Genomic DNA, 17,987 nt, shown 5'->3' with positions numbered 1-17,987 from the left:
GAGTAGAACCAGTGAAAATCATGATAAAACCAAATGTCGAATATCCAAGAACGCCACAATACAAATTGACCCCGGAGATGATTGCAGGAATAAAACCTGTGATCGAATCCATGATTAAGCAGGGAATACTGAAAGAAATCGTGGGTCGTCCATGTAACTCCCCGATTATGGGTTTGCAGAAACCTAGTGGGAAATTCAGAATAGTGCAGGACCTCCGAAAGATTAATAACATAGTTGTTTCATGTTGTCCAGTGGTACCGAATCCATCAGTGATATTGTTTCAGATACCATTCCAAGCCGAATGGTTCACAGTGATAGACCTTTGCCAGGCCTTCTTCTCGATCCCATTAGACGAGGAAAGCCAATTTCTTTTCGCTTTTAAAATAGAAAATCGCGTATTAACATGGTGTCGTATCCCACAGGGGTATACAGAAAGCCAATCGATTTTTAACCAGCTGCTGAAGAAAAATCTCGAAAGTCTAGTACTGCCACGGAACTCAGTTCTAGTCCAGTACATAGACGACCTACTTGTTGCGTCAGAAACTGAGGAAGATTGCAAAATAGACACCATCACCCTACTGAATCACCTAGCTGAGAATGGGCACAAGGTGTCCCCGAGCAAGTTACAATACTGTCTGACAGAAGTACAGTACTTGGGTCACCGAATTGAAAAAGGGAAGCGGAAGGTGTCGCCAGACAGGATAGAGGCGATCATGAAAATGAATCTGCCCACGACACAGAGAGAAGTCAGGATGTTTTTAGGAATGGTTGGTTACTGCCGACAGTGGATAGCTAACTTTTCACTGAAAGCAAAACCGTTACAAAAACTGACGCACAAGGAGGTGAGTGATCCGGTACCATGGGACAAAGATTGTTTGATGGCATTCTTGCAGTTGAGGGAGGACTTATGTCGTGCCCCTGCTCTAGGAATGCCGGATTACGAAAAGCCATTCTTACTGTACTGCTGTGAAAGAGAAGGTTGTGCTTTGTCAGTTTTGGTCCAAATCCATGGAAATGCCCGTAGACCAGTTGCATACTTCTCGGCTACATTAGACCCAGTAGCCGCAGCGTTGCCCGGATGTCTCAAGTCCGTTGCTGCAACGGGTGTCAGCATTGAGAGGTATGAAAATATTGTCATAGGACACCAGTTAGTGGTGTATGTACTGCATTCTGTTGAACTGTTAATGACCAGGACCAAGACACAGCATCTGACGAATAGTAGGCTCACGCGCTATGAGCAAGTCATTCTTGCTGCAGAGAACGTGACCCTTAAGAGATGCTCTGTTTTGAATCCTGCCACTTTGATGCCAGTTCCAAATGATATAGAAGATGATGGATGTGAAGATCACGATTGCCTGAACTATGCACCAAACCAAGGCCAGATATCGTGGATGAGCCATTGACTGACCCCGATGAAATTTTCTTTGTTGATGGCTCATGTGTAAGGGACGATGTTGGTCAGTTGAGAGCAGCTTATGCTGTTTGCACCATTACTGGAGTTGTGGAAGCCGCTTGCCTGGAAGGAGTACACTCCGCTCAGGTAGCTGATATCATTGCATTGACACGTGCCTGTTTAGCAGGTAGCAAAATTCGAGTCACCATTTACACCGATAGCCAATATGGTTTTGGGGTAGTTCACGACTACGGGCAATTGTGGTCTCAAAGAGGTTACATGACTTCTTCAGGCTCACCAATCAGAAATGGGGAATTTGTACGTTTATTGTTGGAAGCATTACAAGGTCCGGCAGCTATTGCCGTTGTCAAATGCACAGCGCACACTAAAAACACCGATTTTGTGTCACAAGGTAATAGGTACGCAGACGAAGGTGCACGCTACTGTGCAGAGCAGGGATATTCCTTCACAGAGGTGGAAGTGAGTGGGATACGGGAAAGGACAGAACTAACTATCAGCCTTATTCATGAAGGCTAAATCGGCTCGCAAAGGGTCAGATTCTGAGAATCCGGCCCTTTGCGAGTGCGATTTTTGCTTTTGGGATTCAGCATCCCAAAAGCAAAAATCGCTAATTGCGATGTCGCAAATGTGCGAGGAAATGACATTTAAGGAATCTCTATTTGAGATTCCTTAAATGCTATTCAACATCCTATTTCAATTTGCGATTTCGCTATTTCTAGGCGCAATTTACCGCGAGGTCAGACCTCGCGGTAAATTGCGAAAACTCAGAAAAATGCATTTAAATGCATTTTTCTGAGTTGCATGTTACACACACACATGTCCTTTGGACATGTGTGTGTGCAACACCTGTGTCACAGATCATTTGAGGGGTGCTACAGGGTGTCCTGTGGACACCCCTGGCACCCTTCAAATCGCAATCTTCTTTGCGATTAGCTAATTGCTAATCGCAAATAAGGAATACTCCCCATTCATTCCTATGGGCCTTTTGGCCCATAGGAATGAATGGCCAGTTATTCCTTATTTGCGATTAGCAATTTGCTAATCGCAAATAAGGAATCAGTAGGAATCGCATTTTATTATGCGATTCCTACATGATTACCGTTTTGCGAGTCCTTAATAGCGAATCGCTATGATTCGCTATTAGGGGCTCGCAAAACGGCCCCTTCATGAATAAGGCTGTATGGTACTGGAAACTGTAGACACTTGGGATGAGTTAAAAGGCATGCAAGAGAAGGCACCAGACATTGAGAAACAGACATGGGAAACTGCAGGGTGTGTGAAAAGTGAAATGGGTTTTTGGGTTTCCGCAGATGGGAGAGCAGTTCTGCCAAATGAGTTAGTTAGTCCAATGGCAAGGAGAATACACAGTCCAGCACATCTAGGTAGAGAAGCTATGTTGCGGATATTCAGACAAACTTGGTATAACCCTAAGTTTAGAGTGCCGGCAGAAGCAGTGTGCCAACGATGCATCACCTGTCAGCATTTGAACATAGGGAAAAGAACACCATTTACACTGAGTCACATTGGAAGGTCCGGTGGCCCTTTCAATAGAATGCAGTTGGATTTTATAGAAATGCCAAGATGCAATCGGCTTCGATATGTGTTAGTGGTCGTTTGCATATTTTCTAGATGGGTCGAAGCTTACCCTACACGCAGGTGTGACACACTCACAGTAGCAAAGTTATTGCTTAGGGAGCTAATACCGCGTTTCGGGGTACCGACCTCTTTGGAATCAGATAGGGAAACACATTTCAACAGCGAAATCGTGAAAATGCTTTGCTCAGCTCTGGATATAGACCAGAAGTTGCACTGTAGCTATCGACCAGAAGCTTTGGGAATCGTGGAAGAGATCAATGGCACGATAAAATCCCGGATTGCTAAAGTTTGTTCTTCAACATCTTTAAGTTGGCCCGATGCCTTGCCACTAGTCCTTATGAGCATACGTAGTACACCAGACAGAAGGACAGGACTCTCCCCTCATGAAGTACTAATGGGGAGGGCAATGAGACTGCCATCAGTTCCTACTGCCGCACTGTTAAATATCACAGATGATCTGATCCTGGACTATTGCAAGGGACTATCTGACGCCATTCATTCTGTGTCTCTTCAGGTGCAGGCTGCGGAAATTCCATCGTCTCAAGACGTGTGCCACAACCTGTGCCCTGGGGATTGGGTCGTGGTGAAGAAGCACGTCAGGAAGAAATGCTTAGACGTGCGCTGGCGTGGACCCTACCAGGTCATACTGGTAACAAACACTGCAGCCAAGTGTGGAGGTCTGCCCAACTGGATACACGCTTTGCATACTCGGAGAGTTCCAGCACCCCTGGAAGAAACAGCTCCTCTCTCGGACGAGAATCCAGCTGAGGACGGAGAAGCCACAGAGGGGGTCAGCCAAGCTGTGGGGGTGCCAGAGGAAGCTGGGAGTGTGTCGGACCAAGCTGAAGACGGGCAGTACACCAGCGAAACTGACGTCGCCACAGAAGTAGAAAATAGCTGTGAATACGAAACAGACACTGATCAAGCTGTAAGTGATCAAGAGTCGAGTGCAAGGACAAGGAGCAGGAGGGAAAGGCGTGGAGAGGCTAGCTGGCCGGAAAGAAGGAGAAGGCCAAGCCTAAGATCAGCTTCAGAAAGTACCCTCGCTCCGATATCCGAAGACTTAGACTTGGACGAAGGTGCACTGGACTCGGAAGCAGAGAGTCTAAGAAGGTCAAGGAGGGTGCGTGTGCCCTGCAGAAGATACGCTACTCCTGAGTGGACCTTCCTGGCAACAGATGTCTTGGGGACAGAGATCCGGGAGGGTGAGGGCAGTGATAGTGGTCAGCGTTGACCCCATCATCAAAGTGGAAGTACAGTTGTTGGTGCCCGGAGTCGAAGCCGAAGGGTTACTGACACTCAATATTCCCAACCCTCCCTACCTAAGCAAAATAAAGGACATGGTCTTAAATGAAGTGGAATTTCCAACGTTCGGCACAGTAGTAACAGAACACGAAGAGTTCATACTTCGCATGGAAATACTAGAGTACGCCATTAGAGCTGCTGGAACGCGTATTATAGTGGACTGCTAAAAACTTTGTGAATAAACCAGAGAGAGAAGATAACCTAGCGCCTAGTGGAAGAAGAGAAAACTTAGGGACATTTCATCTAGTTGACGGAGAAGGGCTAGGGTTGTCTGTTGCTGATAAATATGAGACTATGTTGCAAAAGGGGTTTATCAACTTCCAAGAGTGATTCACAGACTGAATGAGCAAAAGAAACTGATTGAAGAAACACACGAAAAAGAGACTTTTAGAAAATACTGTTTGAGAACATGGAGGCGGTTAACCCGAACCGCAAGGCAAAATGCATAGTAGGCACACTATTAGCAGGAGTAATTCTTCTTATACTTATAGTAGTTACAGTATCATACATAGTGGGACATGCGAGTGTAACAAAGGCAACAGATGCAAAGCCTGTAGCGACATCGAAACCTGCTGTTGCTGGTAATAAGGAGGAGGACAATGCAATTCAGGAGAAAGCGTTGCTGGCAGCAGAGGCCCGTAGGTTACATGAAGATGAGTCGCAGGGCAATTTTTAAACAAAGCTTATGCCAAACTGTTATATGAATACATTGACGTCATGGAGGCCAAGGATTGCTATGACTGCATGCAATTACCGGCTTCTGTAGATAAAGGCATTCGATATCATCATCTTCCATTGACTTATGATATTACATGTATTCTATTGCTTAGCATATTTTATAGACGAGATAGTTTTGAATATTATTTCTCAAATTATGACTCAGTATTACCAGAAGTCCCGAACTATAAGCAGATGAACAAATGGGACTATTACAAGAAGGAAGATAGATTGGCGAAATTCTTCCTTCCTTGGGATACACTAGATACTTCATATGCACGCAGAAACAATCTAACTTGCAAAGTATCAGAGGTTGAGAAGAAGTTTATAGGGCAAGTTGATGACCGTTATAGAAGGCAAAAGATTCTGAAAATGTCAGGACAGTGGAAAACAGATTGGACCGAGGAGGAGAAGGCACACAAAAGGAAGGGTCGTAATGGTCCAATAGCTTTAGATCGAACACAGAAAGGGAAGTTATGCCTGCACAGAAGTAAAACTTACTATGAGAGTGTGTTTGTAGGTCAGTTGTGAACATGCTTTCCGATTAGAATACTATACAAAGGATTTCTTAAAGGGAATGCAAGTGATTCCTAATGTATATTTTGTATGTGGAAGAAATGCCTACGTGAAACTACCTGACAACTAGTACGGTTCATGTTATTTGGCAATTGTCTTCCCCAAAATATATCATGCCAAAGATTTAGAGATCATAGAGGGAAAAACTTCAGCAAGGGGGAGAAGAGACGTAGGCGATGCTGAGGTAGTTGGAGATGTATTTGGCGCTATGTTCCCTCTTTTAGGATTGATACTTAATGATGTCAAGATCCGGAGACTGGCTACAGTTGTAGACAGATTGTCTGCAAGTACTGCAAGATCATTAATGCTGGTGGAAGGAGAGATGCAATCGATAAGGGCAATTGTTCTTCAGAATCGTCTTGCTTTAGACGTTCTGTTAGCCAAAGAGGGCGGAGTCTGTAAGGCTTTGAAGGTCCAGGAATGTTGCACTTACATTCCAGACAATTCAAAACTTCTTGAGAAAGGTATGCAAAATATAACTAAGATACATCAAGAAATTGAAGATCTGACAAAAATAAATGCGTGGGAAAAAGTGGGTCATGGAATGAGTAAAGTTGGAGGTTGGTTTGCCAACAGAGGGAGGAGTTTTGTCTGGTACATCCTGAAACCCATCCTCATAGTAAAAATCTGCATACTCATATTGTGGGGATTAGTGAGGTTGTATCAATGGTACAGAGCAAACAGGTTGCAAAGATCCATGAGAGAACAGGAACAGAGATTAGCTGCTATGCAAGATAATCAATACAGGAGTCTGAGGGCTCTGGAAACAATAAAGAGAGGGAACCTCGCAATAAGCTCTGTTTGACAAGCCAAGACAGATGTAATAATGGTGATGACCCCTAGAGGTCATCAAAGGGGGGAACTGAGAGAGTGCAAATCTGAGAAAACGTATAAGTGCACCATATTTACGACTTTGATGCACGGGCTTAGCTAAAGCAGCCAAAGTATTAAAATCATATAATCACATATGTATCTGAATGTTTGTTTAGTTGATATAGAGAATCATATATAGAGTGTGAGACTAGTGTAGAAATGTGTGTAATCATTAAATTGATTAGAAGTATTAATCAGAATCCATGTTGTGTAGCTGCTATTGAAGTATATGTAACGCTGCAAACATAGAAATGTGCAGGCCTCATGGCAGTGTATAAAAACGACAACGTGTACTCACATATTTGACGTAACATGGATTTACCATTATTCAGTAATTGATGCTCACATGTAAGAATCATGTTTTAGAAGTGTTCATATATATTCGTGTTTTATAGAAGTGTTTTATATAATCAAAGAGTATTAACAAGAATTGTTTTAGTTTTAGAAATAAGGGTTCATAGAGCACAGGCCCCTTGCAAGATAATTTAGTAGGCCTGAAAAGATAAAATGGCTTCTTTGATCTGCACGTGTTAGTTAGAATCGAGACTCGTTAGAGCATAAATTGTCATTCCTTTGTACAGTTTATGGCCGGAGAAAGATAACCAGAGAGTGGAATTTGGGGCCCTATTCATGGGTGTCTGTTTGCAGGTGCGAGGGGGGTCCCAATCAAGAGGGTGATGAATGGAGCTCTGTCCGGGGAGCCAGGCACAGGCCTGGAGGAGTGTATTGGAATGTTCTGGGGGGTACCGGCGAACTGGAGAAAGAGCCTGGGAAGCAAGGTCAACGCTAACGAGAGGCCCAGAGGAGAGTCATCATGGAAGAAACCAGAACTGAAACCACGTGAGGGGCGTCTCAGAGGGGCGTTCCAAATTTCGATTGTAATTTTTTATTAGGGACAGCACCCTGGGGTGGAGAGAGAGCAGATGGCCAGAGGACCCTAAGAGAGCGGATGGGTAGGCAGAGAGGACATGACTGCTATGCATAGGTTTTCATCTAAGACTAAGAGAAGTGCGTGAACTTCTTTGGAAGTCACCATGGCTGACACCTTTTTAGGATAAGACTTTGTTGAGTAGGGATGTCACCTAGTCCAGTGTAGGGACAGTCTAACCTGGTATTTTTCTTCATTCTGTAAATGTCTCGCAAGCTTCAGCTTGTGTCTATATTGGCAAATCTATTGATTCTTGAATTGGCATTGATTGTATTTTTCTGTCGTTTAAGATCATTCAGAGAATTCATCTTTCTGTTGATGCCAGTGTACCTTTTGAACCTGATATTTAGATGTCTATACCTTCAGCTAACTTTGGCCTTACAATAAAACTTTAAAACTGATCGGTGGTAAGTGGTTCTTCGTGCCAATTATTGGTTGGGTTGACCTAGTGGTAGATTACCTATTTACTCAATGTCAGGCAACAAAGGTTCAGTCGATCTGATCGGGATTTGGATCTAGAGTGATCAGACAAGAGATCAAAAATCCCGCCTTCCCAGTAGCATACTTTAAATGTAGTTTCCATGGCCTTTCCTGAGTATTTCAGCTCCTCTTAAGTTAAATTCCTTTGAGTTTCTGCCACTGCCAGGACATAAGGGGATTTGTTTGGCCAAGGATGTCTCAATGCATGTGTCGCACCTTACCCATGTGGATATACTGAACTCAGCTAGATGTTTTTTCTGCTAGGGAAAAACTATGCCTATAATCACTGTTTTTCTCCGTTTTCTTCACACCACACAAGGCACCATACCAGATTTTAGGGGACTGGCTGTGTTTTCTCTTTGGAGAGTGCAACAAGCAGAACATTTGGTTCAGAACCAAGGGCTTCGGACGTCCTGTCCCCTTAATGCCCCTCCTGTTCCTTGACCTGCTAGATACTTTTAGCTAACAATTGTGAGATTCAGTGACTTTCATTCACACATTTTACCATGGGTTGGATCAATTTAGAAATGCTTTGTAAACATTAAATCATCTAGGGTGCGCAAGAAAAATTGTATTCAGAATCAGGCTAGACAAAGATCCTGTTTGCATAGTGTGAATTCGGCTTACATAAACATTCTTAAAGCAGTGTGCATTTCCCGTACCTACATACAAGTAGTCTCTCTAAGGTGCTATGAATTTTCCCTCAGCATGCCCCATACCTTTCAAACTCATGTCTCAAAATGTGGATGAAATAAGGCATTCAAGAGGGTGATCCCACTAAAGTGAATGTAGAGTGAACTTTTGTTTGGAGGGTGATAAGGGTGTGGAGGAATTTTGTTTGCCATGTGGGTGAAAAGAAGTTAAAAAAAGTGGGTGAAATCCTTCAAATGGGGTAAGTTGACATTTATGACGTCCAGGACTTTTGTATGTTGTGCTATAGCATACTGCATTGGTTTACATAGAGATACAGCACAGAACAAAGGTTGTTTATGGAAGGTGGTGTCTTGACTGAGCAGTGATCCAACACCATTGTTGATGGAATCAACCTGTACCACCACCACAAAGACCACCCACCCCCGCCGGTGATAGGAGAGATGAACACAGAGGTGCGAGGATGGGACGTGCACCAATTTCTGCAGCCCTTACAACATGCTTTATGCAAAATATTTTGGAAATTGCTCAACGTATTTTCCTTATTACATAATACAAGTCCAGTAACATTTAGAAAAAGAAAAACTGCACATAAGTACTTACGCAGGACAGTAGTGGCAAACATATAAGTTGAAAGTTTTACATCTGGCAACAGCACACCCGATCTGAAAAGACTTTGCCCAAACAACCTGTATCAATAAATAAAAATCAAACACATGACATCAGTCCTAATATCATTTAAATAATACAATCAGAAGCAATTCGATTTAAAAATGAAATTAGACAAGCAATTGCAGATGTTTTCAAATTTCCTGTTAATATCATGATTTAAGAAATGTAATATTTTGCATAAGTATCGTAGGAAATATAAAGATTGGTGACTGGTGACCTACCAAACCTAGACATTTCTAAAAGCTAGACATCCCCAGGAATCCAGAATGGTATGCCTCGTATGTCGTGCGGGATCCCATAAGGTTTTTTGATCCACAATGCCCTGAAAACCTCAAACTTTACCTGAAATTGCACATTTGCCTTAATTAGGGTCTTTCCTCTGAACATCTGGGGACGTATTATGTATAGGGTGCACTTTCTCTGTTTGCACCATGGCGAACCTTAAAACAGATGCACCGAGCGCAAACAGGGAAAGTGCCCCTATTACACTGAAGGTGCTGCCCCCAGGGCAGCTGCGAACTTGCACTGTCCCCAGTGCAGGGCATTCAAGTGAAAAACGGAGTGGCGTTGAAGCATCCGCTCCTTGTTTTACTATGCAGGCGGCAACCCACCTTCACTTTTAGGAGGGAAGAGAGATCCCCTTGCATGCAGCTGCAGTGAGTGTCTGCAACTGCCTTCAAGGAAATGTCTGGGGGTCCATAGAACCCATTTTCAGATGGGAGATGCCATCAGCGGACATACTGGAAAGGGGCGACCATTCGGTCCCCCCGAACGTATGGTGGAGTACCCCGATCCCCCCGGGAAGCCATCTTGGGCGGGAGGCGAGTCTCGGCTGGTATGCCCGAAGCGGCGTAGCCGGGGCGCGCCTTTTCCCGCCCTGGAGTGGGTTGTCCTAGACACTGACGCGGCCGGCCACGCCCTCGGAGGCAGGCGGGGGCGGGTTTACGCCCGCCCGAAGACGGATAAAAGGAGCAACAAGCCAAGAAAGCATCCTCTTGTTCCTGTGCTCTGAAGCTGCACCTCCCCGCTGCACGTGAGCTCGAGACGGAACGAAGAGCCAATTTTGAGCGTTGTAATCTTTCTTTTTGTTTTACAGATATCTTCGTTTGAGAATGCCAGGCAAGAAGGTCGGAAAGCGGGTCGGTACCGATCAGATGCTCCGCATGCTCATAAAGGAGGTAGCCGATTTGAAGAAGCAGATGGCAGCTAAGAACGAGGAGGGAGGACCGAAGCGAGTCATCGGACCAGCTTTGCCAGGAGTAGTCCCTGGTGGGAGAGGCAAGAGGTCCAAAAGGGGGGCACTTGGGGGGGAAACCCCGGTTCCCGATACCCCACTTGAGGAGCCAACCCCGGTTCCGAAGGAGGGGCATCCGATCCCCGTGGTTGTCACCCCCGTGACCGGGGAAGATATGCCTCCCGAGTTAGCGGCACAATTAGCAGCGTGGTTGGGAAAAGATAGTGAGGGCACCACGGCTGACGACGCCCGGGCAGTAATGAGACAACTGCGGGAATCTAGAGAGGCTGCGAAGGCACCATCTTCTGTTACCCTGCCAGTTCTGGCGGCGGAAAACGCAACAGGCCCAAGTTCGGCGGCAAATGCAGCATCTGGTTCAGGTAAGCGGCCATTGCCGATCGCGGGGGAGGGGTCTGTACCTTCACGAAGGGAGAAGGTGGCTCAGCATGTTCCACTGGAAATTAAGGAAAAGATTTGGGCGAATAAGTATGTGAACATTTTTTCTTTGCTTACCGACCATTACGAGATGGAGCATGTTAAGAGCCAAAAGGAGCTCATGAATCCGAGTGTTTGGCGCGCAAAAATGGCCGCCTTTAAGGTTGATGAAAACATAGGTACTTGGGGCAGAGCGTGGGGCATTTTTACCTCCATCGTGGGCGAGCGCAGGCCCGAGTTGCTGACCGAGTTGCCTATTTATCAGTCACGTATCATGGAGTATTCCGTATCGTACGGGGGCAATCAGTGGTTCTGTTATGACAATATTTTTAGAAAAGCTAAGGAGCACGACCCAGATCTGACTTGGGATTGTTTCGACTCCGTTTCATGGCAAAAAATGGAGAGTTCAGGAATGTTAAAAGTGCCATTGTCAGGGAGTAACGGGGGTGAATCTTCCCGCCAATCCTCTGGGACACCCTTTCGGACGGGTGCAGGTAACGAGCACCACTCGAAGTCGAGTGGCAGCGCAGGTAAAAGGGGGATTTGTTGGAATTTTAACAGGGGAAAATGTACGAGGCCCCAGGGGTCATGCAAGTTCAGACATGAATGTGGGGGGTGTGGGCAGCCATCCCATCCTGAGTCCATGTGCAGAGCCAAAACGGGTGATAACGGTGGTAGGGGAAGCGCCAAACAGGTCTGAAATAGTCCGAGGGGCGCCTTTACCTACTCTGATTGATACCATGGCAATGATTCCTTGGCTCAACGAATACCCGGATCATGCTTCCGCTGGGGTGTTGCGAGACGGGTTTTCATATGGTTTCCGCATCCCAGTGGGGGATTTTCAGGGTGTAGCAAACTGTAAGAATCAACTGTCGGTCTTGCAGCATACGGCGGTGGTACAGGTAAAGATTGGGAAGGAGGTGACTCGAGGTCGTGTCGCCGGTCCATTTGTTTTGCCACCGGTTGCTAACTTTGTTTGTTCCCCTCTAGGGGTGGTCCCCAAGAAGGACCCGGGTGAGTGTCGGCTGATACATAACTTGTCAGCCCCACGTGGTCTTTCCGTGAATGAAGCGATAGACCCGGAAGTGTGTTCGGTGCGGTACGCATCTTTCGATGAGGCCGTTGCCATGTTGAATCGCCTGGGGCCCGGGGCGCTGATGGCAAAATCAGACATCGAGTCAGCGTTCCGGTTGCTCCCGGTGCACCCAGACGATCAGCGTCTCCTTGGTTTTATGTTTCAGGGTCGCTATTACATGGATAGATGTATGCCAATGGGGTGCTCGATATCCTGTGCCTATTTTGAAAAGTTCAGTTGTTTTCTGCAATGGGTATTCACAAGGAAGACGGGTTTTCAGCATGTTATGCATTATCTCGATGACTTTCTGTTTTTGGGGGCAGCCGGGGATCCTGAGTGTGGACAGGCCTTACATGAATTTTGTGTTTTAATGAATCAATTCGGTGTGCCATTGGCGCCAGGTAAGACTGTGGGTCCCTCAACTTTGCTCGAGTTTCTGGGGATCGAGCTCGACTCGGAAGAAGGTTGTTTTAGATTACCCAGGGAAAAAGTGTTAAAATTCAGGACATCCCTTGAAACATGTATTCATGCGACGAAAGTAAACCTGCATCAATCGCAACAGGTGGTGGGTCAGTTGAATTTTGCCCTGAGAGTGATGCCAATGGCACGCCCCTTTTCCCGCTCGATTGCACAAGCCATGGTCGGCCTGAAGGAAGGACATCACCGCACGAGGCTCTCGGCAGAGGTTCGCCAGGACAATGGCATTTGGTTGGCATTTTTGGCGGATTTCAATGGTCGAATTGTCTGGAACAAACCGGCGGTGTCCTCCGAGGAGCTGGGGCTTTGGACAGATTCGGCGGGGAGTGTAGGTTTTGGTGCCATATTTGGTACACAATGGTCAGCTCAAAAATGGCCGTCATGGTGGCACGAGTGCGGGCTGACAAGTAACATTGCTTTCCTTGAACTCTTCCCTATTTTGGTGGCCTTGAAAACATGGCCGGAGGGGTTTCGGGATCATTCTGTGGTGTTCTGGTCTGATAACATGACTGTGGTTGAGTGTATCAATAGTCAGGCAGCACATTGCAAATGGATTCTGAGACTGCACAAAGAAATTGTGTTATTGTGTATGCAGTTGAATGTGCTCTTTAGGGCAAGACATGTCCCGGGGGTACTGAACCAAGCGGCTGATGCGCTTTCTCGTTTCCGTATGCAGGCCTTCTGGGGTTTTCTGCCCACAGCGGACCTGGTGGCAGCACCCTTTCCCGAAGCTCTCTGGTCTCTCGGTGCCCCGAACTACAAAACCTCGTGGGAGAGAGTTTAGCACCCAGGACAAGGAAGGCATATGAAGGGGCGTTCCGTTCCTATTTGTCCTTTTTGGGTTCTGCTGGGGGGGAGCTTTGGGGACAGGAAGAGCTTGTCGTAAAATTTCTGCTGTCTTTACATCAGGCAGGCAAATCAGTAGCTACGGCCCAGAGGCATCGGGCCGCCATTTCCTTTATGGCAAGGGCTCATGGGATCCAGGACCCGACAGCGTCTTTTGTGGTGCAGAAAGCGCTACGTGGGTGGCAACGCCTTGAGGGTCACAGAGTAGATGAGAGGCACCCGATAGGTCTGGATAGGTTGACCCTGTTATTGTCCGTACTCCCGGCAACGTGTTCATCCCAGTACGAAGCAGTGTTATTCCGAGCTGCATTTGCGCTAGCATTCCATGGGGCTATGCGGGTAAGCGAATTAGTGGCGAAGAACAAGCAGGATACGATGGGGGGACTGTGCCGGGAGCACATTCAGGTCAGGGGGGAGACGATGACGGTCTCGTTTGTTAGGTCCAAAACCGATCAGGGTGCAATTGGGGACTGCAGAATCATTCAGAGGATCCCCGGGTCTTCCATGTGCCCTGTGGTGTGCGTAGAGGAATATTTAGCGCAGAGGGTGGCATCATGGGGGGGGACCTTGTTGAGACACGCTGACGCCACCCCACTGACGAGGTTTCAGTTCCAGCGGGTGCTTGCGATGTCGATTTCGGCCGCAGGCTTGAACCCCGGCGAGTTCGGGACCCATTCCTTCCGGATAGGGGCTGCTACTGAGGCTACAGCCAGGGGTCTGAGTGTAGAAGAAGTAAAACGTTTGGGGCGTTGGTCCTCGAACTGTTATAAAAGGTATGTGCGGTTGCACATGTTATGAAGCTGTAATAATGTACTCACGCTTCTTGTTTTTGTTTGGTTTTCAGTTGCGCAAGCTTACGAGGCGGGGCGGACTGTGCAGTCGACCCGACACCTGGGGACCAGCGGTCAGACATCACCGGCTGCGAAAAAGGAGGTGTGGGTCGTGGGCCACTCATACGTGAGGCGTGCCGCGGACGTATTCAAAGCAGGTGACATGATTCACGTGGCTGGGGAATACGGGTACAGGGTGTCCTTCTACGGAAGGGGCGGGCTCTGTATTGACCAGTTTCAATCCTTTTTCGAGGGTTTGTTAGGGCGGACAAGGTCACCGCCGTCTATAATCATAGTCCATCTTGGGGGCAACGATTTGGTGGCCACTGGTAGACGACTTCTTCTTGAGGCAATGCTTTCCACAGTAAGTTGGTTGGCAAGAAGAGTTCCAGGGTGCACAATTGCATGGTCACATATGATCCCACCGAAAGTGTGGCGGGGGGCTATTTCGGTTTCTGCTCTGAATCATTCAGTAAAGAAAATAAATAGCAAATTGAGTAGATTGTTTCGTTCAAGTACACTTTATTCTGTTTCGCATGGTTGTATCAAAGGGGACAGTATGTATTTGGGGGATGGGGTTCATTTGTCCCGGGTGGGGAATGAGTTACTCATAGGAGACCTCATAGCTTGGCTAAAGAGTTTAAAACATGACCTTTAGGCAGGAGTTGTTGTGGGGGGTCCGGATAGCCGGTCAACTATCCGGCCTGTGGCGGTAAGGTCATGATCGGTGAGCAGTAATTGGAAGATCCCTATGGGGGGGCGTCACCCATTATGGATGGGAGCGCTCGGGGGAGGTGGCCATTGGCCCCTCAACGGGGAGGCGGTCCCTTCTAAGGATAGGCCGCCGGAAGGAAAGGAAAGGTGGTCAAGGCCCCTTCCTGGATAGGAGGGGCTACGGGCCCTCCTGGGGAATTTCCCGGGGCCAGGACATCTGCGACGGCAGATGGGGTAAGTTGTGTGGGGTTCGGGAGGGGGTTTACGCTACCTTTTAGACACCTCACACGAGTCCTCGGACGACCGTTAAATGGCGTCGAGTTCATTGGGGCCCCCGTCAAGTCCAAGGGAAATTGGTAGATGCACTTGAGGTACGCCTCTGTGCGGTCGCTCCCCTCACAAGTGAGGGGGGTATTTCTGGTTTAGGGATCTGACACCGGTTACGACCTTGCCGTTGGCCCTTAAAGTTAGGATGTACAATTTCAAGTCAAATGTTTTGTAGGATGTTAGTTCGGCTAGGAGAACCTTTGTATTAGAGATCTGTTAAGGTTAGCCAAACATCGTAATGTGGAAATTAAATTGTACATAATATGAAACTGTTATTTTAATGTTTTTGATTTTGTTTCATATTTTAATAAATACGGCCGGGAGGGTCACTCCCTCCCGCCTTCCAAAAGTTCAGAACCGTTTCCGGTTTCCCATCCTTGGGGATTGTGTTGAGAGGGGGTGGCGGGTATCTCAGCCATATGACAGTGCGCTACCTTTTCGGTGGCACACTGTCCGTGCACCTTCTGGCAGCTTCTTTGCCCCAGGGCCCGTATCTATAATACAGAACGGGTGGAGAGGCAAAGGGATTCCCTCATTTGCATGGGTCCCCGCTTCCATGCAAATGAGGAAATACCTTCTGATAATAGTGCTGGCGCTATATGTGCTCCAGCGCTATATGTATTATAGAAGGGGCCACACGCCTGCATTCAGCCCCCTTCTTCAATACCAAAGTACCCCAGGACGCGCAAAGCTGGCTCTAATGCCCACTGTGCCCCTGAGGCACTTTCGTAATACTGTCCATGGTAGTCAAATATATCTACTGTATAAGCTATGTTAGGTTAGTGCATTTAGTTTTTTTATTGACGAAGTAAAGAAAATAGCAATGCAAATATGGAATCGATTAAAATGAGATGATTAGTAGCTTGAGTTGCATGAGCTAGCAGGTGCATCTCTTTCTGAGCAGCTGATTAATGCCAGGAGTGAATGACCAGGAAGATGAGGCATACACTGATCTCAAACGAATGCCTCATAAAAAAACATAGCCATGAAACAGATGGAAATTATCTGCATATGCTCAGGAGCTGCTTCTGTCTAGTCTTCAATGTCTTTTCAGAGCATCCAGGGGTGATTAGTGTTTCACATCTGAGCAGGTAGTAGCACGTCTTCTCCTATTATCGTATGGTTTGGAGTGGTGTGGCTCACTGGTTAGAGGCGGCAGACCCGGAAGCAGAGAACGGCCCGGGACCAGGGTTCAATTCCCGACGCGGCAGGGTCGTGGACCAGGGTCAGCGGACTCGATAATGCTCGCCTCGGTGCCTACTCTAACCAGGGATCACACTCGGCAACTCTGGGCATTAGCTTGCCTCATCTCTACAACGGCCCCCCACATTCGCCGGGGATGCCTGGTTTCACCTCGGAGATACCCAGTAGGGACCATCTCACAGGGATAGCCAGGACGGGTTCCCCAGCAGTCTACAGCGCCATGACGCCTCAGGGCAGCAGTGCGCTTTACAAGACCACATACATTACATTACATTACTTTACATTTGATGCTAGTTTGACCTCATCAAAGTTGTTTGAATTGCTTATTTTCAGCATACGTTGATGATAATCATCTCTACTCTGAACATTTTTTAATGACCTGCTTCTAATGCACATGTTCTATTCGTGTATTTACTTCTGTTAATAGCATGGGAGAGGAAAACTCTGTTGTCAATTAAAATGTAGCGAGCAGTGTTGCGTGTTGCATGAGTCAACCTATGGACTGCTTTTATTGTCACTGTTTCATGCGAGGCGTATATGTGCATGAATAGAAAGAGAGACCCCTAACAACAAACACTGGCAAAGCCAATAGGTCTCATCTACGCAATATTGACAATATCGTTTAGCGATGTTGTACACCAGCATGGCTGTTGTTCAGCATGGCTAAAAGATGCAGTAAAGGAGAGTGGTGTGGAATGGCGTGTCATAAAGTGGAGTGCTGAGGAGTAGTATGGAGTAGAGTAGAGTGTTGGGGAGTGCTGTGAAGGGAGTAGAGTGTAGTAGAAATGAGGGATGTAAAATAGAGTAGATTTGAGTGGAGTACAGTGTCCGAGTGTAGTAGAGTCCCATGGAGTGAAGGGGCATGGAGTGATGTAGAGCAAAGTTGAGTGGTGTAGAGGTTGTTGAGTTGAGTGGCGGAGTGGAGAGTCGATTGCTGTAGAGTGGGGAGGCATAGAGTGTTATAGATTTGAGTGGAGTAGAGAAATGGAGCACAGTGGAGCAGTGTGTTTTAGAATAGAGAGGAATAAAGTGACATGTAGTGGCATGAGAGAGAGTTGCCTAGAGCATCGTAGAATGTAGTAGTGTTGTAGAGTGGCATAGAGTACAGTGGAGTAATGTTGGTGAGTGGAGTGTCATAGAGTGGAGTAGAGTGGCCTAGAGTGAATTTGCATATAGTACAGTGGTGTAAACAAGATTGGCGTAGAGTGCATTGGTTTTGATTAAAGTGGTGTAGAGTGCATTGGTGTACAGTGCAGTGACATGGAGTAGAGGGGCGTAGAGTACAGTTGTGTACAGTGCATTGGTTTTGATTAATGTGGTGTAGAGTTCTTTGGCGTCGAGTGCAGTGACATAGAGTAGAGGGACGTAGACTGCAGTGGCATAGAGCAGATTGTTTCAAAATAGAGTGAAGTGGCATAGATTGGAATAGTGCAGGGTACAGTGGAGTGGTAAAGGGTAGAGATCATAGATGTAGCTTAGAGCGGAATAGAGGGCAGTGGTTTAGAGTAGAGTGTTGTAGAGTGCAGTGGAATGCAGAATAGATTTGAGTGGCATGGAGTGATGCAGAGTGTAGTGACGTAGAGTATAGCGGTGTAGAGTGCATTGGATTAGAGTGCAGAAGAGTGGAATAGAGT

The 17,987-nt window shown here is 46.8% G+C and overlaps 1 protein-coding gene across 1 annotated transcript in view; it reads right to left on the bottom strand.

Moving 5' to 3' along the window:
• The window catches only part of LOC147706967 (cysteine-rich venom protein-like), a 257,680-nt gene that overhangs the window by 82,071 nt on the left and 157,622 nt on the right, over positions 1 to 17,987 (bottom strand). Inside the window, exon 5 of the mRNA XM_086925152.1 lies at positions 9,144 to 9,229. Within this exon, the coding sequence (XP_086781278.1) occupies positions 9,144 to 9,229 (86 nt within the window). The remainder of the gene's footprint in view (positions 1 to 9,143; positions 9,230 to 17,987) is intronic.

The sequence above is a fragment of the Lissotriton vulgaris genome, chromosome 6 (assembly GCF_964263255.1).
Source record: "Lissotriton vulgaris chromosome 6, aLisVul1.2, whole genome shotgun sequence".
Taxonomy (NCBI): domain Eukaryota; kingdom Metazoa; phylum Chordata; class Amphibia; order Caudata; family Salamandridae; genus Lissotriton; species Lissotriton vulgaris.
The sequence above is the reverse complement of the archived record's forward strand: the minus strand, read 5'-3'. Positions and strand labels throughout refer to the sequence as shown.